This window comes from Saccopteryx leptura, chromosome 2, assembly GCF_036850995.1.
Source record: "Saccopteryx leptura isolate mSacLep1 chromosome 2, mSacLep1_pri_phased_curated, whole genome shotgun sequence".
Classification (NCBI taxonomy): Eukaryota; Metazoa; Chordata; class Mammalia; order Chiroptera; family Emballonuridae; genus Saccopteryx; species Saccopteryx leptura.
The window spans coordinates 39,482,518-39,497,669 of NC_089504.1; the positions used below are offsets into that span (position 1 = coordinate 39,482,518).

Sequence of the window (15,152 nt, forward strand, 5' to 3'; positions counted from 1 at the left end):
AGTAGTGTTGAACTCTGCATTTGGTAGATTGCTTGTCTCCATGTTGTTTAGTTCTTTCATTTGGGACATAATTCATTGTCTTCTCATTTTGGCAGCCTCTCTGTGTTTATTTCTGTATTTTAGGTAGAGCTGCTATGTCTCTCAGACTTGACAGAGTGGCCTAATTTAGTATGTATTCTGTAGTTTTCAGTGTCACAGCCTCCTTGATCACCCAAGCTGGACACTTGAGTTACGTGTGCCTTGCCCAGCCTATGTGAGTTGTGTTCACTTTCCTTTTGTAGTTGAGGCTTGGTTGCTCTTGGCACACCAGTTGGAGGGATTTATTTCAGCAGGGCTCTGGTTTCCCTTGAGTCTGCCTTTGCAGTGTTGTCGCTTGTGGAGGGGGTTGTTTGGGTGGCTGTGCTTCGATATTGTCTGAAGCTGTCCACTGAGTGTGCTAGTTCTGGGGCCTCCTGGGAACTAGTACTCTACTTTCTGTGTATCATGCAAGTAGAATCTTACAGTGTTTTTGTTTGTTTGCTTTTTAGGTGAGAATAGGGGAGATAGTGAGGCAGACTTCCACATGTACCTCAACTGGGATCCACCCAGCAACCCTGTCTTGGGCTGAGGTTTAGGTACTGAGCTATTTTTAGTGCCTGAGGCAGACATGCTTGGACCAACTGAGTCTCCTCAGTGCCCAAGGTCATGCTCAAACCCATGGAGCCACTGGCTGTGGGAGGGGAAGAAGGAGAGAAGAAGGAGGGGGGAGGGAAGCAGATGGTTGTTTCTCCTGTGTGCCTTGACTGGGAATTGAACACAGGACGTTTTATATACAGTGATACCTCGGTTCTCGAACATAATTCGTTCCGGGAGAACGGTCGAGAACCAAATTGTTCGAGAACCGAAACAGTGAAACCCATAGGAAATAATGGAAACTGGATTAATTTGTTCCAAGCCCCAAAAATATGCCTATTTACTGGTGCTTTCTCACAAATAACGACTTCATTGATGCTGTCACCTGCTAACTCTTTTTCTTTAATGAAAATAAGAAGCAGCTTCTCCATTTCCTCCATTATCTGAGGCCTTTGCTTTGTTAACAATGTAACACCTTTGGCAACATTAGCAGCCTTTATAACAGCTTTATTCTTAAGGAAAGTTGAGATAGTAGATCTTGGCATGCCATACTCAGCAGACAGATCTGAAACACGTGTGCCCTGTTCATATTTGGCAATGATTTCTTTTTTCAGCTCAATCGTTGTTCTCACAGCTTTCTGCTTACCTTTGTCTGCATTACCACTTCTGGCTTTCTTTGGACCCATGTCTAAGGGTTAAATTCAGTGTACAAAGCGTGCACAAAGCGTGAGTCTCTCCACAAAGCGTGAGTCTCACCACAAAGCGTGACTCTCACCACAAAGCGTGACTCTCACCACAAAGCGTGACTCTCTCCACAAAAACGTGATTCTCTCTCTCCACAAAGCGTGACAAAGCGTGACTCACACTGATGACGCAGGCAAGGCGCGCTCGGCCGAATGAACGCCATTCGGCTCAACTCGGCTAATCTCGGACGTTCGAGTTCCAAATATTTGTTCGGATTCCAAGACAAAATTTTCTCGAATTTCCTGGTCGAATACCGATTTGGTCGAAAGTCAAGGCGTTCGAGAACCGAGGTATCACTGTACTGGGCTGACACTTTATTCACTAAGCCACTTACTCTAGGACCTGGGGTGTGTGTGTGTGTGTGTGTGTGTGTGTGAGAGAGAGAGAGAGAGAGAGAGAGAGAGAAAGGGATAAGGACAGAGAGACAGGAAAGGAGAGAGATAAGCATCAATTCTTCATTGCGACACCTTTAGTTATTCATTGATTGCTTTCCAATATGTGCCTTGATGGGAGCAGTGGACCACTTGCTCAAGCCAGTGACTTTTGGGCTCAATCCAGCAACCATGGGGTTATGTCTGTGATCCCTGTGCAAGCTAGCAACCCCATGCTTATGCCACAAACTTCGGTGTTTTCAACCTGGGTCTTTGGCGTCCCAGCTCAATGCTCTATCCACTGTGCCACTGCTTGGTCAGGCCCTAGCTTAATGTTTTAAAGGGTTATCAGTGTCCAGTATTTTTTTTTTTTTTTTTTTCCTGAAGCTGGAAACGGGGAGGCAGTCAGACAGACTCCCACATGTGCCCAACCGGGATCCACCTGGCACGCCCACCAGGGGGCAATGCTCTGCCCATCTGGGGCCTTGCTCTGTCGCGACCAGAGCCACTCTAGCGCCTGAGGCAGAGGCCACGGAGCCATCCCCAGCGCCCGGGCCATCTTTGCTCCAATGGAGCCTTGTCTGTGGGAGGGGAAGAGAGAAACAGAGAGGAAGGAGGGGGGGGGTGGAGAAGCAGATGGGCGCATCTCCTGTGTGCCCTGGCCGGGAATCGAACCCGGGACTCCTGCACACCAGGCCGGCGCTCTACCACTGAGCCAACCGGCCAGGGCCAGTGTTCAGTATTGTAAAATGTATTATTAGTACTTCATTCCTTTTTATGGCCACATCACATTTCATTCTATGGATATATGAGAAGGTTAGCTTTTTTATTTTTGCATTTTGACAGTGTTACAATAGATGGTAGCCATTGATATATATTACTAGGATTCTCCCTTCCCCCTTTTTTATATTTTATTTATTGATTTGACGGCGGGTGAGAAGTATCAAATCATAATTTCTTCACTTTAGTTGTTCATTGATTGATTTTGTATGTTCCTTGATTGGGTAAGCCCTAGGTTTTAAACTAGTGACCTTAGCATTCTAGGTTGATGTTCCATCCACTGTGCCACTACAGGTGAGGCAGGATTCTTCTACGTTTTAGGGCATTTTCCCTTATTCCCCCATCTCTGGGAATAGGGTAAATTTTCATCAAGACCATACTTTTAGTAGTTCAATTTGAACTGTTGGATAAGGTAACTGTACATGGTTAATATACGTCATAGTTATATTAGCATAGCTAATACACCTCCTGGCAACCATCTTTCTCTGAATTTGTTTTGTCTTATGTACCTCATATAAGTGGAATCAAAATCTTTGCCATTTTGTTATTGGCCTTTTTCATTTAGCACAATGTCCTCAGTGTTTATCATTGTAGCATATATCAGAATTTTCTTCTTTTTAAGACCTTGTATGTGTATACTACATTTTGCTTATCCATTTATTTACTGATGGACATTGTGTTGCTTCTTCCTTTTGGCTATTGTCAGTGAGGTTGATATTAGTGTTCAGATATTTTAAGTCCCTACTTTCAAATTCTTTTGGATAGATAGCTAAATGTGGAAATGCAGGATTATGTGGTAATTCTATTTTCAATTTTTTGAGGAACTGCCATACTGTTTTACATAGTGACTGCCATTTTACATTTTTACCAAACGGTGCACAAAGGTTTGAGTTCTCTACATCCTTGCTATTTCCTTGTATGTTTTGTTCTTTTTCTCTTTGGGTTTCCCCTCATTTTTATTTACTTCTTTAGAATTTATTGGGCTGAAATTGGTTAATAAAAATACATAGTTTCAGGTGTACCATTACATAATACATCAGGGAAACCTCATACCCATTATAATGGCTACTATTAAGGAAAAAGAAAACAAGCCCTGGCTGGCTCAGCAGTAGAGTGTTGGCCCTGTGTGTGTGTTGTCCTGGGTTCAATTTCCAGTCAGGGCACACATGAGAAGCAACCATCTGCTTCTCTACACCTTCCCTATCCCCTTCTCTCTCTCTCTCTTTCTCTTTCCCGCTTTCTTTCTTTCTTTCTCTCTCTTTCTTTCTTTCTCCCTCTCTTTTTCCCTATGTCCCTCCCCCTCCTTATCCCACAGCCATGGCTGGATTGGTTCAAGTGTACGGGCTCTGGGCACTGAGTATGGCTCTGTGGAGTCTCTGCCTCAGGCTCTAAAAATAGCTTAGTTGTGAGCATGGCTCTAGATGGGCAGAGCATTGATCCCAGAGTGGATTGCCAGGTGGATCCTGGTTGGGGAACATAAAGAGTCTGCCTCTTGGCCCTGGCCGGTTGGCTCAGTGGTAGAGCGTCAGCCTGGCATGCAGGAGTCCCGGGTTCAATTCCCGGCCAAGGCACACAGGAGAAGTGCCCATCTGCTTCTCCACCCCTCCCTTCCTCTGTCTCTCTCTTCCCCTCCCGCAGCCAAGGCTCCATTGGAGCAAAGTTGGCCCGGACGCTAAGGATGGCTCTATGGCTTCTGCCTCAGTTGCTAGAATGACTCTGGTTGCAACAGAGCAACGCCCCCGATGGGCAGAGCATCGCCCCCTGGTGGGCATGCTGGGTGGATTCTGGTCGGGCACATGTGGGAGTCTGTCTGACTGCCTCCATGTTTCCAACTTCGGGAAAAAAAACATAAAAGAGTCTGCCTCTCTATATCCCCTCTTTTCACTTGAAAAAGAAGGGGGGAAAAACCAGACTTAGACATATAACAATTTGTTTTATTTTTTTATACTAGCTATCATATTGATATGTTTTCCCTAATGATTAGTGATGTTGCCCATTTTTTTGTGTGCATTTTTACGTTTTGTATATCTTCTCTGAGTCAAGTTTTTTGCCCGTTTTTAATTGGGTTGTTCATTTTGTTGAGTTGTAGAAGTTCTTCATATAGTCTCAACTAGAAAGCCTGGCGGTCATACGAAATGACCGCTGTTTTAGATATTATAAATTGTAATTAAAATGATTTGTGCAAAGGTGTCTGCTAGTTCAAACTGAATTACCCAGGGCAGGCGGCGAGGACGCCCCTTTGCTTAGTGCCCCATGGGGTTTCCCCCTTCTACTTGCTTAATTGCTTAAAGTAGAGTGCAATGAAGGAATCCACTGGTGGTACATTTCTTAAGAGCCACCGCTAGCTCAATAAATAAAGGTGATTTAAATAATAAAATGTTAATTCACATGTCAAAGATCTCTTTGTACACATTTCTTGTGTAGATCTTTCCATCATTTTTAAGCGCGCCTTGCAGAAGTCCATCAATTATTTTTAATTTTACGTCCGTTCTTTCACGAACTCTTGAACAGGCAACATAAAGTTGACCATGTCCAAATGCAGGCTCAGGTAAAAAAATGCCAATACGCTTAAGCGTTTGGCCCTGAGATTTATTGATGGTCATAGCAAAGGCAAGTTTTACAGGAAATTGTCTACGTCTCAATTGAAACGGCAACCCTGTTTGAGATGGAGCCAAATCAATTCTTGGAATGACATGTATTTCACCTTTAGAGGAGCCAAAGACTTTGCTATTATGATATTATTTTTCAATTGGAGAACTTCTAGTCTTGTACCATTGCAAAGACCCCTTCTGGTGTTAAGATTTCTTAACAGCATAATAATTGCTCCAATCTTTAACCTCAATTTGTGAGGTGGCATGCCAGAAGGCGACAGACTATTTAAAAATTCCTTTGGAAAGTTGTTGGCACTCGCTTTATTATCAGCTACAACGGAATCAACACTTAAATATGTCGTGTCATTCCTTTCTCTGCCTTTGTTCAAGGGACTCATTTTGTTGAGACAGGCTTTTTTGTTTTGCATCTGAGGCAAGCCTTGTTTCTCTATGCTCATCAGTCTCATTTTGCCGAGAAAGACGCATTTGCTCTGTGACTGAAGCAAGCCTTGTCTTTCTCTGCTCAGTGGTTTCTTTTTGTCGAGAAAGCCATTTTTGTGCAGCTTTAGTTCCTTTTCTCTCCTCTTCAGTGCTGTATTTTCTAGGAGGCATTCTTAAAAGAAATTATGTTAAGACGTAGTTTTTATGTAAAACAGATGATTGCCAATGCAAACAAATAAATGTTCACCTTCCCCCTGACACGCTCAATTTGTGTTCTGCCGTGGCAACTTCACCCCATTGGCTAGTACAGTTACGCAAGCAAACAATAAGCTATCGGTGACAAACAGACATTTAAGCCGCATATAATAAAGATATTACTCCTTTATCAAATATATGTTGTGCAAATATTCTAAAGGTTACTTTTGTACTCTGTTGATAATTGCCTTTCATTCATTTATATTTTGTTGATAGTATTATTTATTTGCAAGAGGGAGAGGAATGGAGAGAGATGAGAAGCATCAGCTTGTAGTTGCATCACTTTAGTTGTTCATTGATTGCTTCTTATACATGTCTTGACCTGGAGACCCCAGCTGAACCAGTGACCTGTTGATCAAGCCAGCGACCTTGGGCATTAAGCCAGCAACCTTTGGGCCTGAGCCAGTGACCATGAGATCATTTTTGATGGTCCTGTACTCAAGCCGGCGACCTCAGGTTTCCAATATGGGACCTCAGCATCCCAGGTCAATGCTCTATCTTACTACACCACTACTGGTCAGGCAATTGATAGTGTCTTTTTTTTTTTTGATAGTGACAGAGACAGGGAACAGACAGGAAGGGAAAGAGATAAGAAGCATCAATTCTTTGTTGCAGTTCCTTAGTTGTTCATTGATTGCTTTCTCATGTGTGCCTTGACCCGGGGGCTCCAGCAGAGCAAGTGATCCTTTGGTCATGTCTATGATCCCATACTCAAGCCAGCAACCCTGCACTCAAGCTGGTGAGCCCTACTCAAGCCAGATGAACCTGCGCTCAAGCCAGTGACCTCAGGGTTTTGAATCTAGGTCCTCAGCGTTCCAGGCCGGTGCTCTATCCACTGCGCCACCACCTGATTATTTTGATGCACAAATCTAATGTTTATTTTTTCTTCCCTGCCTGTGCCTTTGGTGTCATATCAAAGAAATCATTAACTCAGTGCTCTGAAGATTTTGCTCTCTATTTTCTTCTTAGAGTTATAGTTTTAGCTTTTTAAGTTTCTAATCCACAGTTTGGATTTTGATCAAGAACGACTGGAGAGTTATTAAATAACGCTTTTTTCTTTCTAGCTATCTTGCTTGCTGTTACTTTGGTTATTGGTTAAAGTCCTTCTATTATAAATGGTATTTAATAGTACAGTTCCTCCATCTTACTTAGTAGTTTCTTCTTTCTGTTTCTCATTTTATTTTATAGTGGAGGCTTTATGTCATGTTGTTTCACCTGCTGGTTTAAAAGACCCAAAATATTTTTACAAATAAGCTACCTGTGTTACACTGCTACATATCACAAATAGTATACAAGACTGTGTAGGTAGTTGTGTCAGCAGGAACCAGCCGATGAGGTGCATTGGAGGGAATGATGGTGCTGTTAGGAACATGACAGTATTTTTTGAGTAGTTGCATATAGGATGAAGTTTGTTAACTTGTAATTTTGTAGGACCTATGTATTATTTTACACTATACATTTTTTTAAAGGATTTGGACGTGGCAGAGGGAGAGGGGTAGGAAGATTCTCAACCCAAGGCATGGGGTAAGTTTAGCTATCATATTTTTGTAGTTATTACCTTCTCTAGTTGTTACTGCTTAATTTCTTTTCTTCGGTACCCAGTTTATTCTGGTGAGTCAGATGTTTATGTACTTGAAGAATGGGTAGTAGGAAAGTAAAATAGCACAAATAAAATTGTATGGCAATAAGCCTTAGAGTAGAGTTTCTAGCCTTGATTGTTGACATTTTGGATTAGATAATAGTTTCCTGAGGTGGTGTGGTATCCTTAACATTGTAGGATAAGTAGTAATATCGCTGACCTTTCCTATTCTGTCAGTAGCTCCCCTTCTCAAGTTCTGACAATCAAAAATATGTCCAGACATTGCCACATATTCCCTGGGAGGGAGGTATACAATCACCCCTAACTGAAAACAACTGCATAAGAGTTATATTGGTAAATCCAGCAGGTGTCTTTGAATGGTAAGTAAATCCAATATTTATATATGTGAAAGTGATAGTTTTGTTCTGAATTGTAATGGTGAGTGGTGATCATACTATTATTAAATAAGAGTTATAGTCAGTAGTTTACTCATTATTTCATATTGTTCTTTTACTTTATGCTATCTCTAAAATATTAGCATCACCTAGGTTTTTAGAAAAAGTTTTTAAACATCTTATAGAAACCATATGTAGATTACCTTTAAGAAAGTAAGGGAGTTAGTTCCAGGAAAAGTCCCTTTGTCTTTCCATAGCTTCATGGCAGCAGATTGGGATCACTCCCTTCAGGTGATACCTCCTTGCAAGCTGTTTTCCTCCTGAGCTTCCTGTATACAAAGGAAGGATGAAAACACAGGGAGCAAACACTTAAACATGTGTACCCAGACCAGTACATTTAAACTGTTTTGTGGATTTTGAAACTGTTTATTTTAAAAAATGTTCTTCTGTGATTTAAAAAAATGTTTAATAATACCTTAATTAAGCTGGAAAAAAATTCTGTTGTGAAAATTTGAGAGCTATCATTTAACTTGGCTCTAGTTAGACCTCTGAGTAATGGATGTTGAGGATTTTAATGAACAACAAAGAAAGAGGTACAGTGATACCTTGAGATACGAATTTAATTCGTTCTGTAACCGAGCTCATAAGTCAGTCCACTCGTATATTAAACTGCCGATACTGGACCTGTGTGCTAACTAGCGGCAGCTTCCCGGATCACAACTCGTATATTGGAATTTTGCTTGGATCTCAAACAAAAATACGAACCGAGTTGCAGCTTGTATCTTAAAAAATTTGTATTTTGGTCTGTTCATATCTCAAGGTACCACTGTAGTTAACAAAAGATTTTTTTTCCTTAAAAAAACTTTTATATTCATTTATTGGGCAAATGAGTTTGTAAAATCTGTATTTTCTGGGTTTGCTTTTATTGTTAAAAATGGCAGCTTCCCAGGTAAATTGTGCTGCCAGCTGAAATTGCTAATTATCTTACTGCTGCACAGCCCTGCCCCGCCTGCAGAACCCAGGCTTGTGGCCTGACTTGGGAGCCGGCTCCTCCTGCGAGGGTGGAGCCAAAACCCCACCACAGGCGGAGTCATGCTACTGAGCGTGGGCACGCAGTCCAGCCCGGCCTGTGGAGCCAAGGCTTGCAGCCGTCCCACGAGTGGGCTCCTCCTGTAGGGGCGGTGCGGAAGCCCGGAATCAGGTGGAGACCCACAGCTGAGCAAAGGTGCTCACCCCTGTCCTCAGTGCTGAGCATAACGCCACCCACGGGGGTGGGACCAAGGCCAAGGCCAAGGCCAATGTGGCTTGTACATCCGAGCACATGAACACAGCCACTCCTGCGAAGAAGAGGTGGAAACCACAGCAACAGTCCCAGTGGGCAGGCACCTGCAACACCCATACCCAAACGCCCTAGGCAGCAACAGCAGAGGGGATGGTGGCCTGCACAAGACCACACCTAGGGGACACAGAGGCCACACCCAGTGGACTCCAGTGGCCAAAACCTTCTTTTACACAGACAAAATGAGAAAGGAGAGAAATGCAACACAAATGAATCAAGAGAAATCCCCAGAAAAGGACCTGAATGAGTCAGATATAACCAAATTACCAGGTGCAGAGTTTAAAATAATGATCGTAACACCTGTGGTGGCGCAGTGGATAAAGCGTTGACCTGGAAATGCTGAGGTCGATGGTTTGAAACCCTAGGCTTGCCTGGTCAAGGCACATATGGGAGTTGATGCTTCCAGCTCCTTCCCCCTTCTCTCTCTCCCTCTCTGTCTCTCTTTCTCCCTAAAAAAAAAAAAAAGAAAAAAAAAAAGAAAATAATGATCGTTAGGATGCTCAAAGATATTAGAACAACAATAAATGGTCATTATGAACACCTAAAGAGTTAGCAAATATAAAAAAGGACATTGAAATAATAAAAAAGAATCAGTCAGAAATTACAAATACATTATCATAAATGAAGAACACAATGGAAGGAATTAAAAGGATGGATGAATCTGAGAATCGAATCAGCGAGTTAGAGGACACAATAAATAAAGGCACGGAAGCAGAGCAGAAAAAAGAGACTTAAAAAGTCGGGGGAGGTTGGATCCCGGTCGGGTGCATGCGGGAGTCTGTCTGCCTCCCCATTTCCAGCTTCGGAAAAATGAAAAAAAAAAAAAAAAAAGTCGGGGGAAACTCTAAGAGCTCTGTGACAACATGAAGAGAAATAACATCCGCATCATAGGGGTTCCTGAAGACGAAGAGAAAGAACAAGGAATAGAGGCTCTGACTGGTTGGCTCAGTGGTAGAGCGTCGGGCCTGGTGTGCAGGGATCCCGGGTTCGATTCCTGGCCAGGGCACACAGGAGAAGCGGCCATCTGCTTCTCCACCCCACCCCCTCTCCTTCCTCTCTGTCTCTCTCTTCCCCTCCCGCAGCCAAGGTTCCATTGGAGCAAAGTTAGCCTGGGTGCTGAGGATGGCTCTGTGGCCTCTGCCTCAGGTGCTAGAATGGCTCTGGTTGCAACAGAGCGACCCCCACAGAGGGGCAGAGCATCGTCCCCTGGTGGGCGGGCCGGGTGGATCCCGGTCGGGTGCGTGCGGGAGTCTGTCTGACTGCCTTCCCATTTCCAACTTCAGAAAAAAAAACAAAAAAAAACAAGGGATAGAGACTTTGTTCAAACATATCATAGCTGAAAACTTCCCTAAATTAAGGCAGGAAAACATCTCACAAGTTTAAGAAGCACAGAGAAATCCATTAAAGAGAAACCCAAAGAAATCTACACCAATGCACATCATAAATAAAGTACCAAAGCTAAGTGATAAAGAGAAAATATTAAAAGCTGCTAGAGAAAAAAAGACTATCACCTACAAAGGATTCTTCATAAGGATGACTTCCGACTTCTCAACAGAAGCACTTGAAGCCAGAAGGAATGGCAAGAAATATTCAAAGTAATGCAGAACAAGAGCCTACAAACAAGACTACTTTATCCAGCAAAGCTATCTCTTAAAATTGAAGGAGAAATAAAAAGCTTTCCAGAGAAAAAAAACCTCAAGGAATTCACTACAAACAAACCAAGGCTGCAAGAAATGCTAAGGGGCCTATTGTAAACAGATCAAAGGAGAAAAAGAATATAGCAAAAGAGGAATACAGTTTTAAAGAATAAAATGGCAATAAAGAATTACATATCAATAATAACCTTAAATACAAATGGATTAAATGATTCAATCAAAAGACATAGGGTAGCTGTGTGGATAAGAAAACAGGACCCATACACATGCTGTCTACAAGAGACACACCTAAAACAAAAGATGCACATAGACTGAAGGTAAAAGGATGGAAAAAATATTTTACGCAAATGTAAATAAAAAAAAAAGCTGGGGTAGCAATACTTATATCAGACAAATTGGACTTTAAAACAAAGACTATAGTAAGAGATAAAGAAGGTCACTACATAATGATAAAGGGAGCAATCCAACAGGAAGTTATAACTGTTATAAATATCTACGCACCTAATATGGGAGCACCTAAATATATAAAGCATACTTTGATAGATTTAAAGGGTGATATCAACAGCAATACTATAATAGTAGGGGATTTCAATATCCCACTAACATCACTAGATAGATCCTCAAGAAAGAAAATTAACAAAGAAACAGCAGACTTAAAGGACACACTAGATCAACTCAATTTAATAGATAACTTCAGAACCTTTCACCGTAAAGCAGCAGAATATACATTCTTTTCAAGTGCTCATGGTACATTCTCTAGGATAGACCACATGTTAGGGCACAAAATTGGTCTCAACAAATTTAAGAAGATTGAAATCATATCGAGCACTTTCTCTGATCTCAATGGCATGAAACTAGAAATGAACCACAACAGAAAAGCTCAAAAACTCTCAAATACATGGAAACTAAATAGCAGGTTGTTAAATAACAAGTGGATTAAGAATGAGATCAAAGAAGAAATAAAAAAATTCTCAGAAACAAATGACAGTGAGCATACAACAACTCAAAATCTATGGGACACAGCAAAAGCAATACTGAGAGGGAAGTTCAGATGAGACAAGATCGGGCATGTTCAGGGTGGTATGGCTGTAGACTTGAGAGGGAAGTTCATAGCACTACAGGCACACTTTAAGAAACTAGAAAAAGCTCAAATAAACAACTTAACCCTGCATCTAAAAGAACTAGAAAAAGAACAGCAAGTAAAGCCCAAATGTAGTAGAAGGAAGGAAATAATAAAGATCAGAGCAGAAATAAATGACATAGAGGCTAAAGAAACAATACAGAGGATCAATGAAACTAGGAGCTGGTTCTTTGAAAAGGTAAACGAGATCGACGAACCTTTAACTAGACTCATCAAGAAAAAAAGAGAGAGGACTAAAATAATAAATTAGAATTGAGAGTGGAGAAATAACAACTGACAACAGAAATTCAAAATATTGTAAGAAAATATTATGAAGAACTGTATACCAAAAAGCTAGACAACCTAGATGAAATGAACAAGTACCTTGAAACATACAATCTTCCAAAAATCAATCTGGAAGATTCAGAAAACTTAGACCGATTACACCAAATGAGATCGAAACAGTTATCAAAAAACTCCCAACAAAGAAAAGTCCGGGACCTGATGGCTTCACAACTGAATTCTACCAAATATTCAAAGAAGAACTAACTCCTATCCTCCTCCTCAAGCTATTTCAAAAAATTCAAGAGGAAGGAAGACTTCCAAGCTCCTTTTTTGAGGCGAGCATAATTCTAATTCCAAAACCAGGCAAAGACAACGCAAAGAAAGGAAATTATAGACCAATATTCCTGATGAATATAGATGCTAAAATCCTCAACAAAATATTAGCCAACCGGATCCAACAATACATGGAAAAATTCATACACCATGATCAAGTGTAGGCATCCCCAAATTACGGCCCGCGGGCCGCATGTAGCCGCCTGAGGCCATTTATCCAGCCCCCTGCAGCACTTCCGGAAGGAGCACCTCTTTCATTGGTGGTCAGTGAGAGGAGCACTGTATGTGGCGGCCCTCCAACAGTCTGAGGGACAGTGAACTGGACCCCTGTCTAAAGTTTGGGGACCCCTGATTCAAGTGGGATTTATTCTGGGGAGGCAAGGTTGGTACAATATTTGCAAATCAGTCAATGTGATTTATCACATAAACAGAAGTAAGGAGAAAAACCACATGATAATTTCAGTAGATGCAGAAAGAGCATTTGATAAAATCCAGCACCCGTTCATGATCAAACTCTCAGCAAAGTAGGAATACAGGGAACGTACCTCAACATGATAAAAGCAATCTGTGACAAACCCACAGCCAACATCATACTCAGTAGGCAAAAATTAAAAGCAATCCCCTTAAGATCAGGAACAAGGCAGGGATGCCCCCTTTCACCACTCTTATTCAACATAGTCCTGGAAGTCCTAGCCACAGCAATCAGACAAGAAGAAGAAATAAAAGGCATTCAAGTTGGAAAAGAAGAAGTAAAACTATCGTTATTTGCAGATGATATGATATTGTATATAGAATAACCCTAAAGTCTCAGTCAAAATTTACTGGACCTGATAAATGAATTCAGCAAGGTGGCAAGATATAAAATTAATACTCAGAAATCAGAGGCATTTTTATATGCCAACAATGAACAGTCAGAAAGAGAAATTAAGGAAACAATCCCCTTTACTATTACAACCAAAAAAATAAAGTACCTAGGAGTAAATTGAACCAAGGAGACTAAAGACTTTTACTCAGAAAATTATAAAACATTGATAAAAGAAATTAAGGAAGATACAAACAAGTGGAAGCATATACTGTGCTCATGGTTAGGAAGAATAAACATCACTAAAATGTATATATTACCCAAAGCAATCTATAAATTCAATGCAATACCAATTAAAATACCAATGACATACTTCAAAGATATAGAACACATATTCCAAAAATTTATATGGAACCAAAAAAGAACACGAATAGCCTCAGCAATCTTAAAAAGGAAGAACAAAGTGGGAGATATCACTCTTCCTGATATTAAGTTATACTACAAGGCCATTGTACTCAAAACAGCCTGGTACTAGCATAAGAACAGGCATATAGGTCAATGGAACAAAGCAGAGAACCCAGAAATAAATCCACAGCTCTATGGACAACTGATATTTGAGAAAGAAGGTAAGGAAATACAATGGAGTAAAGATGGCCTCTTTAATAAATGGTGTTAGGAAAATTGGGCAGCTACCTGCAAAAAAATGAAACTAGACCACCAACTTACACCATTCACAAAAATAAACTCAAAGTGGATAAAAGACTTAAATGTAAGTCGTGAAACCATAAGCATCTTAGAAGAAAACATAGGCAGTAAGCTCTCCGACCTCTCTCGCAGTGATATATTTGCCAATTTATCTCCACGGGGAAGTGAAATAAAGACAGGATAAGCAAATTGGACTATATCAAACTAAAAAGCTTTTGCACAACTAAAGACAATAAGAACAGAATAAAAAGACAAACTACACAATGGGAGAACATATTTGACAATACATCTGATAAGGGGTTAATAACCAAAATTTATAAAGAACTTGTAAATCTTAACACTAGGAAGACAAACAATGCAATCCAAAAATGGACAAAAGAAATGAATAGATTCCTCTCCAAAGAGGACATACAGATGGCCAATAGGCATATGAAAAAATGCTCAACATCACTAATTATTAGAGAAATGCAAATCAAAACCACAATGAAATATCACTTCACACCAGTCAGAATGGTGCTCATCAACAAAACAACACAGAGTAAGTTTTGGCAAGGATGTAGAGAAAAGGGAACCCTCCTGCACTGCTGGTGGGATTTCAGACTGGTGCAGCTTCTGTGGAAAACAGTGTGGAGATTCCTCAAAAAATTGAAAATCAAACTGCCTTTTGACCCAGCTATCCCACTTTTAGGAATATACCCCAAGAACACCATAGAACTGCTCCAAAAGGAGAAATGCACCCCCATGTTTGTGGCAGCATTATTCACAATAGTGAAGATCTGGAAACAACTCAAGTGTCCGTCAGAGGACGAGTGGATTAAAAAGCTTTGGTACATATATACTATGGAATACTACTCAGCCATACGAAATGATGACATTGGATCATTTACAATAACATGGATGGACCTTGATAACATTATACGGAGTGAAATAAGTAAATCAGAAAAAACTAAGAACTATATGAATCTATACATAGATGCAACATAAAAATGAGACTCAGAGACATGAACAAGAATGTGATGGTAACGGGGGGGGGGGGGGATTGGGGGGGAGAATAGGTAGAGGAAAGGGAGAGGGTAGGGGATGGGGAAGGGCACAAAGAAAACCAGATAGAAGGTGACGGAAGACAATTTAATCAAATGTCAAAA

At 41.0% G+C, this 15,152-nt stretch overlaps 1 protein-coding gene across 8 annotated transcripts in view; it reads left to right on the plus strand.

Moving 5' to 3' along the window:
- Positions 1 to 15,152, plus strand: part of UBAP2 (ubiquitin associated protein 2) — a 112,772-nt gene that overhangs the window by 46,104 nt on the left and 51,516 nt on the right. For 6 of the 8 annotated variants that reach the window (XM_066367783.1, XM_066367787.1, XM_066367784.1 and 3 more), the window contains exon 7: positions 7,264 to 7,318. The exons of the other annotated variants lie outside the window; for them this stretch is intronic. In XM_066367783.1, the coding sequence (XP_066223880.1) occupies positions 7,264 to 7,318 (55 nt within the window). The remainder of the gene's footprint in view (positions 1 to 7,263; positions 7,319 to 15,152) is intronic. 8 annotated transcript variants of the gene reach the window in all.